The sequence below is a fragment of the Elgaria multicarinata genome, chromosome 8 (assembly GCF_023053635.1).
Source record: "Elgaria multicarinata webbii isolate HBS135686 ecotype San Diego chromosome 8, rElgMul1.1.pri, whole genome shotgun sequence".
Taxonomy (NCBI): Eukaryota; Metazoa; Chordata; class Lepidosauria; order Squamata; family Anguidae; genus Elgaria; species Elgaria multicarinata.
This window is the reverse complement of record NC_086178.1, coordinates 53,803,367-53,829,682: the sequence shown is the minus strand read 5'-3', so window position 1 is coordinate 53,829,682 and position 26,316 is coordinate 53,803,367. Positions and strand designations below refer to the sequence as shown.

Below are 26,316 nucleotides of genomic sequence, written 5' to 3'. Positions count from 1 at the left end.
GGAGAAAGGTTAGGGGGGAACATACCTCCCCCAGCCCACACCCTGGGGAGGAGAGCCCTCATTCATTCACCTAGGATTCCACACCATTTGCAAGGTCTGACAGCAGTGATTTGTTGGAGAGCAGAACAGAACTTGAGGGAAAATTGGGAACTTGCAGGAACCCACAAATCAGAGTTTCCTCCAGTGTCTGATAACAGCCATCATGATGAGTCTTAAAAGGTCACAAAAAGCTATTGAAATTGCTTTGAGGCAGGACTACAAACTTTCCTGTCTCAGCCAACATGTGATCCAGCCGACAGTGTGCAACAAACGCAGAGCAGTGAGGTTCTTCTTGGCTATGTATGCTCCTTTCAGGAGTTGGTTTAGCATCAGTTTTATTGTCACGTATTTACAACTAATGTCAAAATTATAGCAGTTTTACTGCTCACTTTCTGGCTTTTCCTTGACCTCTGTTACTCTTAAGAGCAGCCCTTCCTGGAAGCAAGATTAGCCCATTTAGATGTGTATGTTCTGCACTCTACCCACCCACCCCAGCATCTCCTTCCACAGCCAGCAATTGTGAAAACCACGATTGGTGGCAAGATCTTCTGAGCTGCAAACCCTACTCATAACACTTGTTTCCTTTTATCTTTCTTTTTTAAAAGTTGTAAGCATGTTGGTTGCCAAGTGTGCTGCCTTTTAAATGTAATTGCCTTTAAGCTCCATAAAAGCATGTGGCAAATCCATTTCCATATAAGCAATATTGGTGTTGCTGGATTCATTCTCACAGCCATGTCAGGCTTTCTCAGGTTTTCCTTAACTGTGGGCCTCTGTTGGTGCTTCTGCTATGTATTCTCCACCACTTCCCATCTTCGTAATCCTGTCTTTGTGACATCAGAATAGCAATCATTTGTGACATCACAATAAAGGGATTACTGAGACTAATGTGAAGGGGGCAGTTCCAGTTGAAAAGGGAGAGTGCGGGGGGGGGGGGGGACACACCCACCCACACACCCACCAGTTTTTCATGAGAGTTCTCTATTTATTTATTGCATTTCTATATTGCCCACTAGTCGAAGTTCTCTGGGCGGTTCACAAAAGTTAAAACCATCAGACACAAATCAAAGTATAAAACAAACAACAGTATAAAAGCACAATAAAAATACTATATAAAAGCACAACCAGGGAAAAACTGAGCAGCAATAGAGAGATTTATACAGATTTAAAATGCCAATTTAAAACAATGTTAAAAGACTAAGATGAAAAACTGTTAAAATACTAGGAGAATAAGGTCTTCACCTGGTGTCGAACCTAGGTGGCAGGCGAACCTCTCTAGGGAGCTCATTCCACAGCCAGGGTGCCACAGCAGAGAAAGCAGCAAGGCTCCTCCTGGTAGCCTTGCTGCTTGCACCTTCCTATAAGGTAACCATATTGGAAGGAGGACAGGGCTCCTGTATCTTTAACAGCTGAATAGAAAAGGGAATTTTAGCAGGTGTCATTTGTATGCATGTAACACATGGTGAAATTCCCTCATCATCACAACAGTTCAAGCTGCAGGAGCCCTGCCCTCTTTTGTATCTGGTCACTCTAATTGTGATTAAGAGGGAATTTCATCAGGTGCTGCAAACTTACAAATGACCCTTGTTGAAATTCCCTTTTCTATACAGCTGATAAAGATACAGGAGCCTGTCCTCCTTTCCATACGGTCACCATACCTTAGTGGAAGTAGACATTACAAAAACAGTGACAATATTCTTTCTTAAATCAAAGTATTCATGTATTTCCTTTAAGTGGGAATTACAGGTGTGGAGTGAGTGTATCAGTGAGACATTTCAAATCTCATCAAGCGGTTGTCACTTTGTGGCTCTGGGAACCCAATCCAATACATATCTAGGCACACACTTTCTCCCAAATGTAGGTATAGGATTGGGGCCTCGTAATTTGGCTCCTCTGCAGATAAGGGACCCTGAGGAGGGCAAAAAGAAAGAAAGAAAAAAAAGGCAGTCTCTTCAGGTCATCTATAAAAAAAGACTGTTTTCTTGTAGAACTTTCTAGATTGACTGATGAAACTCATACAACACACACTCATTTATATTTTAACTGGCCGGCAAACATGTTAAAACATGCTTGTGGTGGTACCCTCAAAGGTCCCCAAAAGAAAAGTGTTGCTATTATTTTTGTTTGTAAAAAACTATATTGAATCCTCACCGTTTAGCTCACTATGTCAAGACTGCATTTTAATTTAAAAATAGAAAAAGGCGCCTCTGATGAGGACAATATTTCACCACTAGTGGCTCTCCAATATAAAGCAGCAAGGCTGTTCCCCCACAATCTTTACCCATCACTGCTTTTCACGCAAGAGAAAAGCAGAACCTGTTGAATTTCTGCCAACTATGCAAATATTCAAAAAATCCGGGGGAGGGGGGGTACAACCCAAGAAGACTAAACGGCGTCAGTCGTGAGAATAATGAACGTAAGTGCCCCTGAACTTGAGCAGACCCGCTCCTTGCGCTTCCCCATTGGTAGGCTTTGGATAAGTGAAAGAGGAAGTGAAACAGTCCAGAAAGCAGCTGCAAGCGCGCACACCCACCGCAAAATCTTCTGCGGGCGGGCGCTTGCAACTCGGGAGCCTCCAGAAGCGCTGGCTTTGCGGCGTGCCTGTATGTGCTGCCGCTGCTCTCGCTCTCCCTTCTCCAGTGTGCGCCTGGAGCTGCGAGCTGAGGGAGAGGAGGAGGTGGCGGCGGCGCTGTGCATGCTGGGCTCGGATCATGGTGGGGCTCGGCAATAGGAAGCCAGGCAGGAAGGACTTGAAGTAGCGTGCGGCGGCGGCGAGCCCCGCACAAGAGCCCAGAGGGCTGCCGTGGTTGCTCTTGCTGTGTGTGGTGCGCGCCCGGGCTTGGAGCCGGGGCCAACGAGGAGGCAAAGTCCCGTCGGCGGAGGCGGGACGCGGCTGGAAGGGGAGGCGGAACTGGGGGAAGGGGGTCATTTGGAACCGCTCTCTGCGCCCCCCCCCCCCGACCGCGTCCCCAGTGGCTGGTTCTCGCCTCCCCCCTTTGCGGATCTGACTGAGGAAGGAGAAGGAGGAGAGGGGCAGGGGATTCCCCCCGCCGCCGCCGCCCCCCGCGCGCGCTCTTTGCCAAAGGCAGCCTCGGTTCTTTTTGTTGTTGGTTTGTTTGGAAGCGGCTGAGCAGCCAAAGGGGAGCAGAAGAGCTGGGCGCCGTCAGCAGAAGCAGTCGCCGCTGCCGCCGCCGCCTCCCCCTCGCTGGGAGATGGTGACATATGAAGCGCGCTGGAAGGACCATGGTTGAGAGGAACAGCAAGTTCCTGCTGATCGTGGCGGGCTCGGTGTGCTTCATGCTCATCCTGTACCAGTATGTGGGGCCGGGGCTGAGCCTGGGCTCGCCCAGCGTGCGCTCGTACCAGGACGAGCTCGACCTCTTCCCCACGCCGGACCCGCACTACGTGAAGAAGTACTACTTCCCCGTGCGCGAGCTGGAGCGCCAGCTGGCCTTCGACATGAAGGGCGACGACGTGATCGTCTTCCTGCACATCCAGAAGACGGGCGGCACCACCTTCGGCCGCCACCTGGTGCAGAACGTGCGCCTCGAGGTGCCCTGCGACTGCCGGCCGGGCCAGAAGAAGTGCACCTGCTACCGGCCCAACCGCAGGGAGACCTGGCTCTTCTCGCGCTTCTCCACCGGCTGGAGCTGCGGGCTGCACGCCGATTGGACCGAGCTCACCAACTGCGTGCCCGGCGTGCTGGACAAGCGAGAGACCGCCGCCGCCAAACCGCCCAGGTGAGGCCACCGAGGAGGAGGAAGAAAATGTCTCTTTCTCTCTTCTATCCACACCCCACTAGCTTGCAGCTAATCGTTATTTATATACAGGTGTCTCTTACTCCCTCCCCCAATTTTGTCATCACAACAACCCTGTGAGGTAGGTTAGCATAAGCTAGAAAGGTGGGACCCAGGGTCACCATGTGAGCTTCACGTCTGGGTCTGCTTTCTGAATCTACCTGGCAGTTGCGGTGCCTGGATCGCCTGGCTGATTCTCCTTGCCAGTCGTTGCCTCAGGTCTTGGAGCTTGGCCTTTCCCACCGCCTGCTTCTGCCATTTACTCTGGTCAGTTTGAGGATAAGGCTGAGGGAACAGTTCACCCGTGGCTTGGCGCTCCTGCATTTCCCTCACCCAAGAGTTTGCCTCGCTACTCGACCTGCATTTACTGCACTGCTGCTGCTCAACCCACTTTGGGCAGCAGGTTGCAAATATAGTTGCAAGCACGACTGCTTTGCTACCTGCCAGGCTCCTTTGCACAGTCGGTATCCTCAACATACCAACTTAGTCTTGCCAAGGTGTTCTTGGAATAGATCCCTTCATTCTCCCCTTGCCCTGTATGCGCCTTTAATAGCTGTTCAGTCTGTAACAGGAGCTCTGACAATCCACAGCAACCTTTCTTATACCCCAATGTACCTTACAATATCCATCTCCCCTTGTGCCACAGTCCCATACTGTTACTGTCCTTCCCTGTTCTCTACTCTCCAGAGCCTGCCTTCCCCAAAGACTTTAATTGACCAATGAACTTGGTCCCATAACCCATTTTAAATATCAGGGCTCTAATACTCACTGGCTAGATCCCCTTTCCCCTCCCTCCCTACATTTGCAGCCTAGCGTTAAAGAAGAGGACTTCTGAGTAAGTGCAGAGTGCCATTCCCTCCTCCCCACTACAGCCAATCCCCACACATATGGAAACAGAGGGGCAAACATTCTGGGTCAGATTGCGCATGTAGTTTTCAAGCAGTTTTGAAGCTCTGCTTCTCTTCTCTCAGCTTTCACACTCTGGGAGGTTGCTCCTGGGATTCCCACATCACCCACATGCTGAATATGGGCTTTGCATCCTGTCAACCACAGACCTTTTTCTTGCTCTGCTGCCTGCACCTCACAGTCCTGACTCTTATAGTTGCTCTTATTTTTCTGCGCTATAGACCATGTAGCGCAGAAAAAGGCACAATGCTACCTATATTACACCTTAGCATTGTATTTCTGGGCATTGTGCTCCCTATGCTAGGTACCTTTGAGAGTGCCTATACTTTTTGCCTCACTTTCATGCTATTTGAGCATTGTCTTTGTTGACTGGATCCTACTCAACATACCTTACTGGTGCCAGTTTTCCTCTTCTGTAATCTTCTCTCCCATCCAAATTACCTACAGCGTACATTATTTAAGGAATACACTGTATTCTTGCCTGCATGTCCTTGTCCTATGTTGTAGCCATGCCTTTAAATGTAGCTACTTTTCTCTTAGACTGTCTTGTTTTTCATCATTCCTCTTCCAATTACCCTACTGACATACCTGCTTGGATAGCCCGTGCATCCTGTCTTCCTTTTGAGGTGGCATAAATCTTCCTTGTTGCAAAGCATCTTTCGTTCCTGATCTGGTTGCATACCCCTTTGCCTAAATGTGCATTTGCATCGAGCCCTTCCACATTGTAACCACCAAAACATCTCTTTCTGTGTTTGCTTGTGAATTCCATTCCGTTTATCTGGATTGTTGTGGTTCTGAAAGACAGGCAGCTAAGCCTCAATCTTTTGGAAGCAAGGGAAGTTATCACCAGGCATGCTTCCCACTGCATTCTTCTTCTACCTCTTACTTCTTTTTCTTATATCTTAACTTTAAAATAAAAGTGTTCCCTGTTCCTGTTATTTCTTTTTATATCACTTGGTCTTTTCTGTAGGTTAGGTTACTTCTGATCTTCAGGACTGGTTTTATTTCTTCTCACCATCAGAAATGCTTCTGATACCTTTCTTCCTAATTTTAATATTTTGGAATATGTTCTACATAGTGGCTGTAAATCATTGGTTATTTCTACCCTTCGGAGTCTTTTGTTCCAAAGTTTAGCTCCCATAGTGCCACAGGATTTTATGTTCACATTTATTAATGCCATGTGCTGTACATGTATATTGTTAATATCCTTTATAATCCTTCCAGTCAGCCTTGGGAAGCAGAACAGGAGGATATTTTGCTTATTTCTGCTGCTATGCCCATTTCTTTCTCTCCCCCCCCTCCCCTTTGCCTTAGTTCAGTTAGACTTCTTCAGCATGTGGTGTTGCATGCAGTTATTAATTATATTTATTGATTCTGCTGTTGTTGCTGGTTTTTCAACCCATCTTAGTGAATATCGGTGCTAATCACTCTAAAGCTGTCCTATGCTTTGTTGTTGATGGAGGCTGACTCAGGAGTTTCAAATTAGGGAACATATCCAAAGTCTATTTAGATTTCTTTTCTACAAAGACAAACATGTGTGAACACTTGCAAACAATGTCTCTGTGTTTACTGTATTTACTTGCATGAGCCATTATAATGTAGGAAAATATCTCACATCTATGCTGATGAGCTTGGGGCTTCTGCATTAAAGAGGGAAACAATCTGAACTTTGACCCCCAGCTAGCAAATCATTAACCTTGCATTTATGGACAGGTCTGTGGCATGTCTTCTCTCTTGAAATAAAACTTACATGTTGATCTTGAAATGGTTTTCTTTTTATTAGACCAAGGAAAAGTTAGGCTTGAGAAAGTAAGGATTTTTTATGTGTTTGCTGGGTTAGCAATGACCACTAAATTACTTGCATTGGCTAAGTTATCCCAGAGAATTGAGAAATGATTTTAAAGGCTGTATTTATGATGAACTTTATAATTTAAGGGATTAAATATCTTGGCTTTACAATGACCAGTGGTTTGGGAATTCTATTTCTCTGGGGTCTGATGCTACTGGCAGCTATCATTATTTTACAATCTGATCCCATTGAGTTCAATGGTAAGTGTGTATAGGATTGCAGATGTATTGGGGGAAAATGGCATAGAGAATAACATCCCAATATGAATGTTCTAATGTTCAGCTTTGGCTTGTCCTTTTTATCTGTTTGCCTGATGCTTAAGTTGAAGGAAGTCTTGATGTTTAGCCATGAAGGATCTGTGGTGCTGTGGAGGTTTAGCAATCTGCTATTCATAACCTTGCCTTTTTAATATGCAATGTTCTGGCCACTCATTAACTCTGTACTGGGGGATGTTTTGATAATGATAAACAAGAGCTGCTGGCTGACTCTCTAATATTGTCCTATCACATAGGCCTATTGTACTGCAGTCCATTTCAGCATGTCCACAGAAAGATAACATTTCTCCTGCTTGTAATGAAATCTGGCTTCATAAACAAGAGCTGTTTATGTAAAACCACTGGTGGAGCGAATTTCCTTTGTTGGGATAGAAAAGGGATTCATTCTTGCATTATTTCCACTACAGTGGTGACTGTATCACTTCATTTCCCCCCTCTGAATAATGTATCTGGGGTAATGGAACAGCCTATGCTTTTCATGTCTGGCACACATTACAGAGCCTGCTGAGAGAAGGAAAATTCGTTGGGTGATACCTTTTGTTGAACCAGTCTGTTATTGGAAGTATGTGCAAGATTTTGAGATTCACAGAGCTCGCTTCCTGTTGAAATTGGGGTTGCAGTTTACATTTTTATTTGAAAGAGCAGCCAATAGAAACGTCACTGCAAATGCATTTCACTTGAAGAATCTTAGCCTGCAATCTTTAAGAATGCATATCGGAAATAAGTTCCATTCAGTGGCACTTACTTCAGAGTACACATGCATAGGAGCAGGCTACTGGTCACTTAAAAGTGCCATACTCTGTACATGTCTGCTCAGATACAAGTCCTGTGAAGTTCAATGGGGCTTCTATAAGTGTGTGTAGGATTGTAGCCTGAAACTCTTTTTTCTCAAGTGCAACTACCAGGCGTACCATTTTGAATTGATGTAGCAGTTTCTTCCATTCAGTAATTTGCTATTCACTAATGTGCTCTTTCAAGTTATTGCATCAGAGCTCTAAGTGTAGGAAAGCCATATGTTTGTTCAGGGAGGGGGATTGCTTGAATTTCTCTAATGCACATTGTCAGTGTCTTACAGGCATTCTTGAAGGTCGTTCAGCACTGCTCATAAATACATACAAATCATGAGCTAAAAGATTGTTAACCTTGTAAGCGGTGCCATTTTAGCACTGCTAAGTGCATTCTTGCACTACATTCCGTAGCCTGTGTATAGTACATGCATTCAGGATGCATTGGTCATTGTTGTTTTCCTGCTCCAAGTTGTACTCTACAACATCAAGGCCATTTTCATAAGGAGCTCTTAAATTGCTTCTTGTCTTTCCCAAAGGCTCTGTGATGACATCACATTGACCCCAATGCTGGATGTTCAAACACATTTTTGTAGTTTGGGAGAAGGTGGATGAAGAGCAGAAATATTGTTATTAGACAAACACACAGTATTACAGTATCTTATGGATTACAATTAAAAGCCCACACCTCTTCTTTGACCCCCAGTTCCATAAATGGATAGCAGGGTTGAGTTTGCAGGGAGGGACAAATATTGATGAACCGCCCAGAGAGCTTCGGCTATTGGGCGGTATAGAAATGCAATAAATAAATAAATTTTATGCACATTTGGTATATGATCTTTTCCCCCTATACTTTATGAACAATATATTAACCACGGCTCACATGTGGATAGATCTGCCTCACAGAGAGCCATACAGGATTTTATTTCATGACATGAAAAAGAGGACAAGACATGTGCAAGTCCCAAAGAGCTGATAGATGGGTGGCTGTGATTATTGTTTATTATTCAAGAAGGCAAAAAATTAACATCACAGTCATGTGCATGTCTACTCAGAAGTAAGTCTCTGTTCAAGGGGACTTACTCCCAGGTAAGTGTGTGTAGAATTGAAGCTTAATACAGTTACCCTCTTCTGTACAGTTACATATAAGAGTAGACCAACCTCCTATGTTTGTTGAGGGCCAAACCAGGCATTGTGCAGAAAATCCATGATCATGTTCTCTCTTTGTATTGCTAATTAGTATTCCCACATGGCTGCTCTGAAGGTTGAGGGACATGGTGACATACCCTATGGAAATCCCTTCTCCCCAAGCAGCTTTTAGCTCCAAACAGGGAGGGGATTGATGAAGAGCATCCTTTTTAATATTTTTGCTTGACAGACATTGGTGAGTTCAGACAACATGGTATCAACAGTGGTTTTAGAACTCCACGGTGGAGTTTTTACACCACTGTTGAGAAATGTGTTGTCTGGAGGGGAAAACTCCACACCACGGTGGAGGTTTTTGGAAAACACTCCACGCGGAATATCCACACTGTGCAGAGGAGAGTTCCTGCACAACTGTTGTGTTGCGTGTTATGTTGAGGGCTCCGTGGAGTTTTCTGTTGTGTGGAGTTGACTTTTCCCACTGGCTACAGAGTGGCCTGGCAAGAGTGGCAAAAAACCAAGTATCGTTCTAGGAAGTCTGTCGGGATTATTTCGGTTTTTTGCAGCAATGGCTGATGGGATACCATCAGGAGGACCAGGGGGGGGGGAGGAGACAGGGTGGAGGAATTGTCAATCAACTGTCACAATGGATTTTACTTAACTCCATGGTAGCTGACAGTCACACAATGGTGGAGTTAGAATATGTTGTGTGGGGAGTAACTCCTAAAAACTCAACCATGGAGTGGAGTTTTCACACTGTGTTGACTAAGGTGTTGTCTGAATTGAGCCATTGACTAGGCAAGCAACTTCTTAAAACTCCTTAATGCAAGCACTTGGTTAGTGTGGAAGAGCTGCCACATTCTGCTGCTGAGAAGAGAACTGCCTTGCCTCTCTCTTTCTGTGCCTTTCCTCCCACACCCTCCATTTCTTTGCCTCTGCCCACGTCCCCCAATGTACTTTTTTAAAAAACATGAGCTTCCTTCGTAGGCTTACTTAATCTTGTTTTTGTGTGCACATTTGTGTGAGTCTATCACAGAAGTCTACCTGCTGAGCTTTTCATTTGGATTTCTCACTGCTTGCAAAACTGTTGGGAACACCCCTCCTGTGATCACAGTCTCAAAATTAAAATAATAAAAAATACTCTGCTATCAAGTGACTTGGCTGGTTGTTTGTTACAATGAGTGAATTACCAACAAGGATCTGGACAGAAATAGACCTGTCTGTCTCTCGAGGCTTAAATATTGTTAAATAGATCAATGGGATGACTTACTTCTCAACCATCTCTGGCAAGCTATTTTGACCCCTTGAAGTTTTAAATGAAATGGCAGGCCCTTAGCACTGTGGTTGCTTTTGTTTGCATGTTGTGCTATGGACTTTCACAGCTTGGTATCGCTTCTTTCTCCCTTGCTGCAAAATCTGGGTTATCCATTGTGTGCACATTTGGAAGCTCTGGTGACATCATGCCAAGAGCCAGGCTGACTTGAGATGTTTTACATACACTAACTTGACATTGTGTATAAATGCTCAGGGTCCATTCTGTGCTCCTCAGTGGCAGAGCAGAGAGTTGGGTGCAGGAGGCCCTGAGTAACCTTGCTCACCTACCTTGCTCACATGCTCTGTTGCTTGGTGGCCATCAATATGTGGTGATGGCCACCAATTTGGATGTCTTTAAAAGGGGGTTGTATACATTCCTGGAGGAGAAGGCTATCAATGGCTTCTAGTCCTGATGGCTACTGCCTCTCCAGTAGCAGAGGCAGTAAGCCTATGCACGCCATTTGCTGGGCAACATGGGTGGGAAGGTGCTGTTGCACCGTGTCCTGCTTGTGGGTCCCTGGTTGACAGCTGGTTGGCCACTGTGTGAACAGAGCTGGACTAGATGGACCCTTGGTCTGATCTACCAGGGCTCTTATTATGTTCTTATCACACAAGAAAGCATTTGGAGGAACATCCCAATAGCCCTGTGACCATATAAAGTTGCCTTATACTGAGTCGCACCATCTACCTCAGTATTTTGTACTGACTGGCAGTGGCCCTGCGGAAACTCAAGACGGGTCTTTCCGAGCCCTACTTGGAAATACCACGGATTGAACCTGGAACCATCTGCATGCAACTCATGTGCTTTGTTCTGAGCTATGGGCCTTCCCCTATGCCCAGAAAAAGCTCCTGCAAGTGGGGTTGAAAAGTGTTTTAGAAGTGTAGCATAGCTGGACACTTCTACTGCCATTTGCCTTATACACTGTACCCCTGCTAACATCATAATAGCTGTACTGGGGGCTAATTGTGTTTTTGGGGTGGGGGGTGGGATGGTTATTCTCGCAAATTAAGTCTCTTATTCTAATGTAAACAAGGAGTAATACTCCTGTAGTGTTATTGTCAAACAAAGGGTAGAAGAAATTTGCTTTTCTGATGCAGATCACTGAAGTCAATTGCATCTATATTGTGGGCAATTGACCATCTATGCAACCATGTTCATGTTGTAGCCAGAGCCCGCAATGGCACCAGTTCTGGACATAGCACACATTTCTAAATGTTCGGCCTCTGCTAAGCATAGTGGGAACTTTCTTTCAAAATGAAGGTCAGGGTTTTGTAACTAAGGCTGCAATACTACCTACACTTACCTGGGAGTAAGCCCCACTAAACACAGCGGGGCTTACTCTTGACTAGGCACATGTAGGATTGCACTGTAAGTTGCTTGGTTCACTAAAGCCAACAGAAACCCCTTCGATTTACCCCCTTCTCTTTGTCTACTTGTATTATTTATTTATTTATTTATTTTATTTATTACATTTCTTATTTATTACATTTCTATACCGCCCAATAGCCGGAGCTCTCTGGGGGGGTTCACAAATTAATCGGATTTTAATGTATTAATGTATTAATCGGATTTTGAAAATGTACCTTGCAAAACTGCCCCGTAAATGAAATACTTGGGTGGGTTTGTGACACAGCCTCTGGGCTAACACAGGAAACTCAAATAAATATACTCTCTTAGGTTGCCATCAGTGCACATCAAGCTACGAGTAACACAGTGGGACTTACTTCTGAATAAACATGCACAGGATTTCCCTGTTAAGAGTTCTCTCTCTCATACTCTGTAAGAGCCATTAAGAGCACTTCCCGTAAAAGAAAGGTAATATAGTAGAACACTTTGTAGGGATGGAATAATCAGGGACTTCATAATCTCCCAAGTAGTAAAACATTTCACCATGTGATATGGGCTGATCCAAACGTTTTAGCCCCCACAGAGGAGCTCAGATGCCACATGGGGACCGTAACTTTTCGTTGGACAGGGAGTTTCCCTAACAGTGCCAACAGTTTCAGTAATGTGCAGTGCCAGTCTTGAGACTCTACATAGTTTGGTATATCTACATGGGCAGGCTATTTTCCAAACATTATGCCCACCATTTGGCATGCTGCCATGCAAAAATGCTTCTTTCAGTGCTCCTTTCAGATGAGAGCTTTAATGTTTAGTATATGTTGTGTTTAGATGAGCTTTCCCCAATCTGGTGCCCTCCACATGTGTTGGATTGCAACTCCCATCATTCCCAGCCTCTCCAAAGAGCTCAGGGTAGCAAGTGGTCATGCTGGCTGGGAATCATGGGTGTTGCAGTCTAGCTTACCTGGAGAGCGCTAGGTTGGGGAAGGCTGGACCAGAAAGATCTGGGCTCAGGGTTTTTTTTTTACTCCACCATGAAGCTCCCTAGGTTACCCTGGACCAGTTATACTTCTCTCTGCCTCACAGAGGTGGACCTTGGATGCTGCCCTGAGCTTCTGTGAGGAAGAATGGGATAAGATAATGTAAGAAGTAAACCCCTAAGCTTGCTTAGCATAAACGTCTGTTTTTCTACTTACAGGAGAGAGGAAGAAGCTCAGGTTTTCTGTTGCTAGAGAAGGCAGTGGCTCTATTCTTTGAATATATGGTGGTCTTGTTTTGATAGTGAACTTACTCCTGAGTAGGCCTGTATTTTTAATTATTACATTTATACCTTAACAGAGTCCCTGGCCAATGGTAGCCCAGTGAGCTTTTTGACTGAGCATAAATTTGAATGTGGTTCTTATTAAACAGACAACCTAACCTTGTGATGGGGAATCTATGAACCTCCAGATGTTTTTGGACTCCCCAAGTCCTCTCAGCATAGCCAATGGTCAAAAATGATGGGATCTGTACTCTGACTACATCTGGTGGGTCACAGAATTCCCACCCCCGTTCTAACCGTTTTATTACACTACTTCTCATCTTTCTCTTTTCAGCATTGCATGTGACCTGTGTCTGCACTACACTTCCTACTCTCTTGATAACCTGATCCTAGTCCACGTATTGATAGCTTTGGGGAGGTGTATTCTTGTGTGTATGAAGAGCCAGTGGTACATATGTTTATGGTAGACCTTAGCGGTGCACAGGTCAAATGAGACATGACTACTAGTGCTTTATAGTCATGTATTTTGTAGACAAAGCACAAACCAAAACTGTTTTGCATTGGAAAACCCCTTGTTCCTTTAAACAAAATAGCTAGTCCTCCAGTGTGGGGAAGGGCTGAAGCCAAATTTCCCCTACCCACCCTTCTCTAATCTGCCCCTGTTTGGTCATTTCCTGGCTTTTGTGCAGTCCCCCCCCCCCAATTCTAAAAGGTTGAAATGCCTCTCCTGAGGCTTAGTTATTTGCAATAAGAGCCTTAAGTTACAATATGCTGGCTTTTGTGTGTGTGTGTGGGGGGGTATTTTTGGCCCCATGGTCTTTGCCTTCAGCCCAACTCATGTCTGGAATACAACACACACGCACACACGCTCCTGTGAAATTGAATTCAGCCTTCAAGTTCCCCAACTCTGCCCTAGTTATTACCGAGCAGTTTTGGTGAATTGCTGTTTTCTCAGACTTGCAAGTTTGAGGGTAGAAGAACAGTTTCAAAAATTGTATTAGATCTGAAAAAAGAATCTTTCTTACACACACGGATGCTATTGGCTCTGAGTCTTGTTTCTCCAGAAGCTGCTCTTTTCCAGTGGCAATTCGGGATGGGTGTTCTTGTTGTTGTCTCTGATGGAGAAAAACCAGCTGTCTTTGTTTTCAGTTCTCACAGTGGTTTTAACTGTGGAGGCAACTTCATATGGTTATATTCTGGTTGGCAAGGGAGGGAATGTTTCAACTGGACACTTCCAAAATAAAATGAAGAGAGCAACTGTAGCATGGCAGAAGATTGGAAGGAATGATGCTTGCTACTATAAGTTCCTTTTGTTCTGGAGCTGGGGTTGCTTATCAGTAAACTGGATAGAACCTAGCAGAAAACAAAACAAAACCCAAACCATTTTCCTGTCCCATTGATTTTCAGTAGGAATAATTTTAAGCATGTGCTTAATTCTCCCATTGAAATCAATGGGGTACTTAAAGTACTTAACTTTGGCTGGAGAAGGCCTGCTTTGTTTTCCATTGTTCCTGTGGGAATTGGAATAACGGATTTGTCAGTCCAATATCTGGTTATTTTAACTCTAAAGCAACACCTTTATATTTGCCTCGCTTGTTTTCCCACAGCATATAGGAGTGCATCTTTCCTGGTCTTCACGCTTTCCAGATGTGTTGGACCAATGCCATGCTGGCTGGGAATGATGGGAGTTGCAGTCTAACACATCTGGAGGTCACCAGGTTGAGGAAGGCTACAGTAAGGATTAGATTTATTTCCCTAAAAATAATCTTTTTGGCTGGACAGTGTTGCTATGGCATTTTTTAAGTGATGCTAAGAATGTATAGGCTGGGTTCAGACTATACAATAGCCCATACTCAAGGGTTGAGCCATCAGTTGTTGAACCATGGGTTATTGTGCAGTTTGAACCCAGCCGTGCTAACAAACAGTAGTTTGTTAACCATGAAAAACCCATGAAGAGATCCGTTGTGTGGTTGTTGGGTTGTGACCTGTGGGTTGTTTGTAGTTAACAAACCATAGTTTGTTAGTGCAGCTAGTTCAGACAATGCAATAACCTAAGGTTCAATGACAACCCACACTCCACACATACTGAAGCCTTTAGTATGGGTTACCATGTTGTGTGAACCCAGTCACATTCTAGTCTGGAATATGTGAATGTTGTCCATGGTATACAAATGGGGTAGGGAACCTGAACAATAGGGCCCATATTTGACTCTCAGCCAAATTTCATGCACCTGCCCCTCAACATCCTCCAGCTCTCCAGGCTCTGAGTGCCTATTCTTACTCTCGAGACTGTATCTCTTGAGAACAGCGGTTTCTTGTCCATTTCGTGTGCACAAGAGATCACTCAAGAATGGGTGGGGGTGAGTCAAAGAGGGAAAGAGCTAGGCAAGATCCTGTAAACTCTGCCCATGTTTGGCTGCCACCATTGGCTACATGGGTCAAAAGCCTTCAAGGAAAAGAAGTTTCCCATCCCTGGTGCATGAAAAAAGAAGAACTTAGTGGTTAGAGTGCATGTAGATTCTAGGCAGGATCGCTTTTTTAAAAAATAGATCCTGATTAAGCATCTCTTGTGAAACCAGCCTTGTTCTGCCTATATTACAAATACTCATGTTTGTGGGCAGAGCAGACATAGTTAGTGGGTTTTGTGAATTTTTACTAGTGGAGGACGCCTTAAAGAATACACAATTCCTTAAAGTAAAATCGTTTGTAAAGGTCACCGCCTGCTGAAAGCAAAGAGCACTTTGAAAGAAACACTACAAGGGTAATATATTTTTGCTTTTGAAACAAAATTTCCCACTTGTAAGAGTCCGGATTACTTACACTGAGCTGGTGTAGCATAGTGGCTAAGAGACTGAGCTCCCAGTTTGAATCTCACCACTGCTGTGAACTCATTAGGTGGCCTTTAACAAGCCACTGTGTCTCGGCCTCAATCCCCCCATCTGCAATATGGGGGACAATAATACTGACTTACCTTACAGGGTTGTTGTAGGGATTAGAACTAAATGCATGTGAAGTATTTTGAATGCTTGAAAGCACTATACAAATGCTGTTGTTGTTGTATTTATTAGCTCATGAGCATATAAGTATAGTTAGGAATGTCATTGTGTACTTGGAGCATACTTTAAAAATGTGCCACTTTTGCCTTTGAACACCTGCTTCCTTATATCATAATCTAAGAAATGTTCAAATCCTTCTTCCCTGGAGGGTTTCTGATTAGGTCTAACTGCATGAGATGTTCCTTGTCCCTTGAAATGGGACTTGGGGCTCTTGTCTTGATCTTAATTGAAAGGTGATTTGCTTTTCAACCGTGCATCTCAAAGCATTCAGTAGAGGTGCTGCTGGGTAAGCATTACCTTTGGGACTCTTGAGCAGTGCCAGTCACCTTAAGGGAATTTTGATCAGAGCAGTATACAGGAAGGTCTAGAAACCTGGATGGAAGAGACAAGCAGCTTTTCAATGCCTTCCTTTCAAGGGCAGAGGATTCTCAAAAACTGGCGGAGGTGGGGAAGCCGATGAGAGATTTTATCTCTAACCACATGGATCTAAATAGTTACTTTGTCATACATTTTCTTTTAATCACAGCCATTACATTTCTTCCTGAATTGTTGTTGACTTTACACAGGTGATATCTAAAATACATCTAAATTTACTCTGCTGTGCTCTGTTTTACATTGGGTTAGTGCTAAATGCATCTTAACAGCTGAGAGGCCCTTTCAGAGAAACAATTCTTGGCAATTGCCTGTCATCTTTAAGAAGAAAACGGTGATTTGTAATTAGTGATTTTTATGCTAGTGCCACATCTTGTTACATAACTCTGGCTTCTGAACCAGTGATTCTTTGTTTATGCTTTGCCACAGATTACATTGCTGGCATTTTCTTCTTCAGTGCAGTTTGTTATTTACAAAAACTTTTTTCTTCTTCAGTTTTTTTTAACAGGACAAATATAATAAGTATTTTTTTAAAAATGTTAACATTATCAAATAGACTTTTTGAATATACCTTTTGTTTTGCCTATTTCTGGAGCCCACTTGTATGTGTTCTGACAGAAGATGGCGGTAATGTGAATTTCATAGCATTTGGTAAAACAGTCTACAAATAAATACGCAGTGTGCTCAGAGAGGGAACGGAGTCCTGTACTTTTAGACTATTCTCAGGAGCAAAATAAATTTTAGTGCTTTACTTAGCACCAGAAATAGTTGGATTCCCCCTGCCCCCCTTGGCTACCCTGTCACCCCCCCTGAAAAAAAACCCACCCTTTGATCACCCCCTGAAAATTAAACTCCACAATGGCAGCTCAAACTCCCCCTGAAAACTGAAAGGCACTTTTGTCTTAAGCTCTTACGTAAGATGGGTTATCATGGGTATTTTTGAGAATATGCTTCCAAGGGTTCATTGATATAGCCTCATAAATGGAAAGTTACTCATGCACATGGACCCCTCTGTGACATTTGCCTGCACCTTAAGGTATGTCTCTGTTTCCTCCTCCAGGGGCTGTTGCTCCCCACCATCTTTCATCAGCAATCTCCCTTTTCCAACCAAATCTTGTAAATATAGAACTGAATTGTGTGCATTTAAAATAAGTGTGCGGCCCTTCCCCCCCTCTCCTTTCAGTAATGATTGCTGTTAGGATATCAATGACGGCATTGTATAGAGGTGGGTGCAGGAGGAGGGGGGGAGATCAATGTTGCATTGCTGAGACAAATTGCAGGAGATTGCTGTCTCATCAGTTCCTGACTACTTTTGCTTTTCCAAACTGAGATGCTGGTTGGTCTAGGAGCAGAAGCATTAAAGTGTAATCATAATCGGTCAACAATTCCTTCTGTTAGCATACTTTAAATCGGAAAAGACAGGATTAATCTTGTGCTCCCCCCCTTCCTCTCCATTTCCCTGCCTTTTAAAGCTCCCCTTAAATAGGTTTCTCCAAAGCAAAGTGGCAGATACAAGTTGTGTTGCTGTATAAGAAGCTAGAATGAATAGCTCTACCCTGTCTAATGCTGTAGCTGTCTGCTGAAATGAATCAGTGTCTCAAAGAAAACATGTTCTGTGCCCCCGTGCCAAAAGCAAATGCATGCCCACTTCTAGAAACCTCTGGCATTTAGGGGGGCAGCTTGTGAAAGCCCTATCTTTCCAACTAAACCAATTACTCGGTCAGTGTTCGCACATTATTCCCAGTGCCTCAGACTGACACTGACAGTGACTTGAATGTTGGTTTTGTAGCCAGCCAGCCGGGGGCTTCTGAGTTCAAGGTCTGAATGGCCATCATAAGCACAGTGAGGTACATTCTCTGCAGTACGAGTTGTGCATTTACCAACCTGGCTTTGTTTTTTTCCATTGCGGTGATGCATAGATGACGAATAATATTTGGCAGGCCTGCAACCTGCACGGCTCCCACGAAAGCCTGCACCTGAAATTAGACAAAAGCAGCGTGTTGGCACAGATCAAGGGAGAAAGCGGGCTAAGCAATATCAGGATGTGCATTTTTTGTCTCTCATGGAAGCGGCCATTTAGGCCATCGAGTCTCCAACCCCTCCTCAGTGCAGGAATCCAGATAAAAGCATCCCTGACAGATGGCTGTCCAGTCTCTGCTTGAATACCCCCAGTGACAGAGAGCCCACCACCTGTGCCCGAGGCAGTTGGTTCCATTGCCTGACTGCACTGACAATTAGGAAGGCTTTTTTAATTGATGTTCAACCAAAATCTGCCCTCCTGTAACCCGTTATTTCATGTCTTAAAGTCTTGGATGATAGAGAACATGTTGTGGCTCTCTTTTGTGCGGCAAACCTTTAGATACTGGAAAAGTGCTATCCTATCCTCCCTCAGTCTTCTCTTCTCAAGGCTAAACATATCCAGTTACTTCCATCTTTGCTCATAAGACTTTTTTTTAAAAAAAACTCCTGATCATCTTCATTACCCTTCTCTGAACTTGTTCCGGTCTATCTGAATCCTCCTTAAAGTCTGGTGTATAGAACTGGTCACAGTCTTTGAGGTGAAGTCTGACCAGCCCAGAGTACAGTGGAAATATTATTTTCCATGATTTAGAAATTATATTCCTGTTGATGCAAACTAAAATTGCATTTGCCATTTTTTGCAGCCACACCACACTGCTGACTCACATTCAGCTTGTGATCGACTACAACTCCAAGACCCTTTTCATACAAGCCAGGTATCCTCCACCTTATACGTGTGCATTTGATTTCTCTTTCCTAAATGAAGAACTTTGCACTTGGCTTTGTTAAATTTTATTCCGTTATTTTTTACCCTGTTTTCAGTGTGGTGTAGTGGCTAAAGTCTTGGACTGGGAGTTGGGAGATCCGGGTTCTAGTCCCCACTCAGCCATGGAAACCCACTGGGTGACTTTGGGCCAGTCACAGACTCTCAGCCCAACCTACCTCACAGGGTTGTTGTTGTGAGGATAAAATGGAGAGGAGGAGGATTATGTATGCCGCCTTGGGTTTGTTGGAGAAAAAAAGACGGGGTATAAATGCAATAATAAATAAATAAATAAAATTTTGAAGTTTTCTTCTGTCTTCTAGACAGAATTCTAAGTTTCTGAATTCTACGCCCCCAATTTTGTGTTATCTTCAAATCTGATGACCATTCCCCACCACCTCTTCCTCCAAGACATTAATAAAAATGTTGAAGACCACAGGGCCCATAACTGAGCCTTCTGACAGCACACTTATGCTTCCTTATAATATCTGCAATTTGCTGTTGGAAAGCACCATCCACATCTTCTCCTTGGTTGGGTGGTCAGTAGTGGACTCCAACCACAGTATGTTTTTTATTCTTTCCTCGATTTATTTTAACTGAGATGCTTTCAGTTCAGCCACCATGATCATCCTCTTGAATTTCTGTGCAGGTGTGTACATTTCTAACATATGGTGTAACTCCTTCCTAGGGCTTCTGTTCTTTTTGAGAAAGTTATATACTTCAATTGGTATATTCTACTCATGGGAGTCATCCCGCCAAGTCTCAGTTATACCTATTAAATCATATTTACCTTCTTGAGTCAAGAGTTCAATCTCATCCTGTTTATTTCCCATACTCTGAGCATTACTGTAAAGACATCGAAAGCCATGAACTTTATAGCTCCTATGACCTCCTTGCATTCTTAAGAGGTTTAACAGGCCCCATTACAGCTGCTCTCCTAGTTCCTGCTACAGTCCATGAGCCCTTATTTGTAGTCCTTTCCTCTGAGCTTTTGTTTCCGTCCACCACAGGAGGACGGAGCCCCCGTCCCCGCACCCGGATCAAACTCACCATTCTTTGGGCAAACACATTCTTCCCAATCTTTATGAGGTGCAGTTCATCTCCTGCCAGCAGTCCTTCATTCAGAAATCATACCATGGTCCCAGAAACCAAATTTCTCCCAGCAATGCCATCTTCTTAGCCCATTTGTTCATCTGCAAAATTTTCTAGTCCTCTTCCGTGGACTGGAAGTATGTATGAGAAGACCACTTGAGCCCGAAAGTCCTTGAGCTTCCTTCAGCTTCATAGTTTGACATGATGTGATCATAGCCTGTGCTTCTCACGTGGATAAGCAGGAGGGGATAACTATCAGCAGATTTAATGAATTTTGGAAGCCATTCCGTCACGTCTCCAATCTGTGCTCCTGGGAGACAAATACTTCTCGAGTCAATGGATCTAGTACACAGACAACCCCTTCTATTCCTTGCAGTAGGGAGTCACCAGCCATGACCACCCTTTAATTCCTGTTGCTGGAGGGAGCAATTCCATTCCATCTGTTTCACAGGACTTCAGCATCTTGCTTCCTTTCTTGCGAGATCTGCTGTAGATCTTCCTCCGAAGGCTCACAGCCCTTCCGCAAGAGCCTCAATGTGGTTCATTACTTCTCTACCAAAGAAGAGAATTGTCCAGTGCAACCTCATGGATCAATATCAAGTCCATCAAACTAAACCATGGGAAGGCAACATTGGTCTGTATCTGGCCTATCAAGGCTTTCTCTGTGGCTCATATAACACAGTTGTTTGTTTCATCTCAGTGTTGAGAGCCATTGTGGCATAGTGCTTAGGGTATTAGACTGGGACTCAGAAGACACGGGTTGTAGTCTTTACTCAGCCATGAATGTCACTGGGTGACTTTGGGTCAGCCACTGACTTTCTGTCTAACTTATTCCATGGGGTTGTTGTGAGGATAAAATGCAGAGGAGGAGGATTGTGGAAGGTTAGGAGCCTTGGGCTACTTGGAGGTAAGATGCGATATCAGTCAAACAAATAAAGAAGTAATAATAATTATTTATTTATTTATTACCCGCCTCTCCCTCTGGATCGAGGCGGGGAACAACATAAAATACAAAATATTATAAAATACATAAAACTGATTAAAATATATAAAAACTAATACATTATTAAAATAACAGCCAGATAAAACTTGTATCCCACTTTTTCTTCTAAAAGGAAATTCAAAGCTGCTAACAACATACCGAACCACATACAGCAATATCAAAAACAAACAATATGAAAAAAAATCTAATAATAATTTGCTACAATAAGGTATCAATCAGATTTGAATTCAGTACCTAAGGGAGAAAAACACCCAACTCCTCAATTAATAAACAGAATACGAAATTCATAAACTATAAGGCTTGGACTCCTTTCTTCCTGTAAAGGGTGGGGAGGAGGCCATTTCTGTCAACTGCCCCTCCATTTGCAGCCCTTCGCACTACATCCCACCCTATTTTCAAGGGTTGCTCACCCCCCAGGAGCAGATGTTTGGGCTACAGAGGAAAGGGGGAGGAGAAGAGCCTGTGCTGTGAAGTGGTATTATGTTCATGGAAAGAAAGTTAGGATCCAAGCCTGTATCAAATGCCTACGTTACAAACATTTCAATAAATAAGAAGGGAATAATAAAACACAACAAATAACATCAGTAAAAAAATGTACCCACCTATACCCACGCTCTACTGGGGCTGTTGTCCTATTCACATTTTCCTGAAAATGTCCTGTTAAAACACACTGGGCCCTTATATCCAAGTAAACATGCCTAGATTTGCACTGAAAGCGTCTACATAGTTTCCCCTTCGTCGCCAGACTTCAGGAAGGAGCAAGATTGGATGTGGGCCATACTCTGGAACTAGGCATTCAGCAGAACTGTAGATGTCTTGGAACCTCCCTCTCTACTGGCTAAAGGGACTTTCCAGAATCCTGTGAAAGAGCCCCGGCCAGCTGTCAGCTGCATGTTCCTCAGTCAGATTTCTACAGTGCCACATTCTGACTCTGTGAAATGGTTTGTGCTGTTGAAGCCAGCAGCTGTTTTGTTCCTGAGCACAGTTTTTTTTGGGGGGAGGGGGTTGTAAAAGTGCAAAAGGCGTGACAACTTTCTCCCATGATTCTCCTTGGAAATGTGTCACTGCCAGACCTGCTTTGCTGCTTTCTCAAAGTGGCTTACAAATGTGTGTGGGTGTGTATATATTTCAGAAATAAATCAAATTGCCAGGAGTGCTGATAAGGTGCTGCCCCTCTTTCTGCCCATCACTTGGGTTCTGTACCCCTTCTTGTGGGATTAATAATTGCCTCACACCACCATTTATATCCCTATGAGTTTTGGATGGGCATCTGGTTGTTTGATCTGAGAGGTTGCCTTGATTTGGAACTGCCCCACAAATGGTTAGTAGCGACTGAAAGCTTTTAACGTGGCCTGTATTTTTGCACTGAACTCCAGAGGCACGTTTCCCCCACTCTTCTTGCCACTCCCCCACCCCCAAATGCAACTCAGCCCCACCAAGTTATTTGTATTGCTGTGGCTGGCCTTCAAACACAACTCATTTTGTTTCAATTTTTCCTCCCTTCTGCTTCTCCTCGCCAGCCCGATGCCGAAGAAAATTAGGAATGAACTTGCCCGTGCTTTCCCACAAGAGCTTGGAGGTGCGATTTAAAAGCGCTGCACAGAAGAGAATGAACTTTTTATAGAGTTCAAAGGAAATCTTAACAACCAGGCCTTTGTTTCAATTTGCATTCTGAACTAGGGTATAAAGTACTGTACTTCCTGGCTCTGTAGTTTTGGTGTTAGCTATTAGTCACATTTAAGTGGATTATAAATGGAAAGAGGAAAAATAAAGGCTAATAATAAGCAGCGTTGATTGCAGTAACCAGATCCGGCACTGATGTGTTGGCATCTATGACATAAGAAAGTTTTGTGTCGTTCTTTACAGAACTCCACAAGAACCAAGTGCTGAGCTATTATGGAGATTTGGAAACAGTGCCTAAGCAATATTTGGTGTTTAGATTTCTTTGCTCATGTGCGTCACTTCCCAAAGAAAGTCTAGTGGAGGTCTATGCAGCAGGTCCCGAAGTCAGCACATAATCCGTGCCATAACAACCCAGTCCTGCTTGGTAGACTACATGTTAAAGAACGTAAAGGCTCCAAATGTCTTGGTTAAAGACAAAGAATGTGACTGTTTGGTCTCCTCAGCATGCAAGCATCTGCTTGGGGCAATAGCATCTCTGGCCAATCATCTCCCTTTCTGAAGCTTTGGTGTGGGAAGCATGAGGAGGTGTTTGTGCCATTTTAGAGTTTCTATGAGCCACACATGTGTCAGATCAGGCAAAGGAGTTCTTCTTAACTGTTCCCTCCCCCCCCCAACCCTCCCCCTACTCTTTTGGACTTGGTGGGAAGGAGGAACATTGATGAAGTTTGTGTTAAATTTCTGAAGAGGGGTGGAAAATAAATTCATCCTGTCTGAATGTATTTAAAAAACTGGTGGGGAGTATGAATGAACTGATGCTGCTGTAGATTAAATTACTTTTGTTTGTGTGTGTGTGTGTGTGTGTGTGTGTGTGTGTGTGTGTGTGTGTGTATGTCATGACTGCCTTAATAGTCTGAAGGAAAAGGAACACTTCTTTCTGGAGTCTCTCCCCAGTGAAACCTCAGTGTGACTATTCAGTGCTTAGGAGTGGAAGGGTGAGGAGCTGCCTCTCAAATCTCCACCCTGGGGTCTCCACACTTGTTTGAGATAGATAGCACAGGTACCTAACTCCTCTCCTCCAGCATTGTGTGTGTGTGAGAGAGATTTCCTTGCCTTCTCTTCCCTAGGGAGATCTGTATTACTTTTCTAGAACCTTTGGTTTTAGAGAGGAAAAGAGCAGAACGGGAGGGTATTTTATTTTTACATTTTGCAAAATCTTTGCAAGCTAGGCAGATTTTGTGATGCATGAGAGCAGTTGCCTCTTGATAAGCCTGGGGCATATGTGCAATTGCGTTTTGCCAGTTTTGTGATTTGTAAAAGCACCCATGGGATCAGTATTAGCATGTCTTGAACAGAAATGGGCCACTTCCTCAAAAGGCACAGATTGCCTCAAAAACCAGCGGTGCATGGATCCATTGGCTTGGTTCAGGCTGATTTTCAATTACATTTCTCTCTGCCTTTGAAAGAGAGCATCTTTTCCCTACACAGAGGTTCATTGATCTTTTAAAATGCAGATATGGTCACCGAAAATGGATACTAATGAAGAGATTTTGGTTGGGGAACTTCTATTTCCCTAGAAAGAGAGAGAAGCTGAGTGCTCTGTCAGGATTTTGACTGTACGTTGCTTGTTATCATTGTTAAGAACTGGGTTGGTAACCAGAGCAGGTACCAATTTTATTTGGCATTTAGAACACCACCAATCAACTTTTCCCCTTAGCAGAGTAGTTACTTTTACCCTTGTACCTCCTCCAGTTGTTCACACTAATAAAATCTAGAACTGCAGACTTAGTCTTATAAATACAGTCTGACAGGCAGAGTAGATGGAATTTGTTTGCTTGGCACCCAGCCATAAAAGCTGTGACCCTATTGCAGGATTCATAGCACTCACCATATATATGCACGCTGGTTTTAGTTTCAGCATCTATGCAAAAAAAACCAAGGATACTTACAGCTTGCAATGCATACTCATAGAAGAGGAAAACATAAGAGACCTTTAATTCTCATCTTAGTTGTTCAGCCACAGATGGAGAATTCATTGCAGTGGAATTTGTTGTGTTTGAGCCTTCTGTTCCAGGAGATGTCTAGGTTATTTTAACCTGGATTGTACCTTGGCTGGGAAATATTGATGAAGTATATCACATTTTTGTTTTAAAATTGGCTTTTAGCCTTCTCTCTTCTTGTCACAATTAGTTACCCCAGTCCAAATCCCTTTTGCAGGAAACCATGTAACGCTTGACGTGACTACTTTAGAGCATGCTAGGGCCTGTAATATCTAACTCAATTTGTTATGATTAAATGCATTCATTTATTTTGAAATGTATACCCTGCCTTCCCCCCAAAAAAGAACAGTGTGAAATATCACACAATGAGAAAATAACACAAAATTCATTGAACCACATTAACATAAGGAGCTAAACATTCCAGCAAGTAGCAAAAACAAGCAGGTCCATAAAACCAAACCCAAAATGAAGATAACTGTTTGTTGGGAAGTTCAAGCCATAATTTGTGGTCTGAACTATGCTTGGGGCATATCATGTTTGGTGTGATATCTTAATTGAATGGGTACACTGGCTCATTTGGATAGTGGATTGCATAGTTTGCTTTCTAATGGGCTACCCAAACTATTTGAATCTATATTATTACTTTTTGCAATTATATTGCAAAAAGACTGACTGTGGCTCAGTTCAGACAACACAGTTCTCAATGGTGGTTTTAGAACTCCATGGTGGAGCTTTTACACCACCGTTGAGAAATGTGTTATTGAAAACTCCACACCACGGTGGAAGTTTTTTTTAAAAAAAATCCACGCTGTGCAGAGGAGAGTTCCTGCACAACTGTTGTGTTGTGTGGAGGGCTCCGTGGAGTTTTCCATTGAGTTGACTTTTCCCACTGGCTACAGAGTTCTCTGGCAGGAGTGGTGAAAGGAACGGGTGTCTCTCTAGAAGAGTCACTGGAATTGTTTTTTTCCCAGCAATGGCTGATGGAATACCATCGGGAGAATTGGGGTAGGAGAGAGCATGGAGAAACTGTCAATCAAATGTTGCAATAGATTTTACTCAACTCCACGGTAGCCCACAGTCTCACACCATGGTGGAGTTAGAACAAGTTGTGTGGGGAATACCTCCTAAAAACTGAACCATTGAGTGGAGTTTTCACACTGCATTGACTAACGTGTTGTCTGAACTGAGCCTATGTATGCAAAGGGGAAGCAGGAAGTACTTTCCATGGAAGGGCAGAGGGGAGATGTGAAAATTCTATAGAAAAGTGCAGAAACGGGAAACTCAAAGCACCCTATTCCCCCCCATCATATCAGAAGCAATCCTGCAATTCGTTTAGAGAGGGCTCTTACACATTTTACAACACAAGCTTCAGTTTATTTGCTTGTTTTTTGTTTGCTTTTGGTGTTTCTATACCACCTTTCTGAAGCCAACAACAGTGGTTTACCAAAAATTCTGAATATAAAATCAAACGAATAAAAACAGTAGAACACTAAAACCAACAATAACACCCAGAAAAGCAAGTTGGGCGGTTGTGAGCTCAGTATCTGCTGAATTTCAGAGTGCATCTTATTCCCCATTGCTCAATGCATGAAAAAACATAAGGGTGAGATTCTGAGAGCATTTCCACCTTTTCTTCTTCCTCATCCACAAGGTGGAAATTTGAGGTCAAGTTTTCCTGTCCTC

At 43.6% G+C, this 26,316-nt stretch overlaps 1 protein-coding gene across 1 annotated transcript in view; it reads left to right on the top strand.

Annotated features, from left to right (window-relative positions):
- The first annotated feature begins 2,688 nt into the window (after positions 1 to 2,688).
- Positions 2,689 to 26,316, top strand: part of HS6ST1 (heparan sulfate 6-O-sulfotransferase 1) — a 217,667-nt gene continuing 194,039 nt past the window's right edge. Inside the window, exon 1 of the mRNA XM_063132441.1 lies at positions 2,689 to 3,776. Within this exon, the coding sequence (XP_062988511.1) occupies positions 3,259 to 3,776 (518 nt within the window). The 5' untranslated portion in view covers positions 2,689 to 3,258. The remainder of the gene's footprint in view (positions 3,777 to 26,316) is intronic.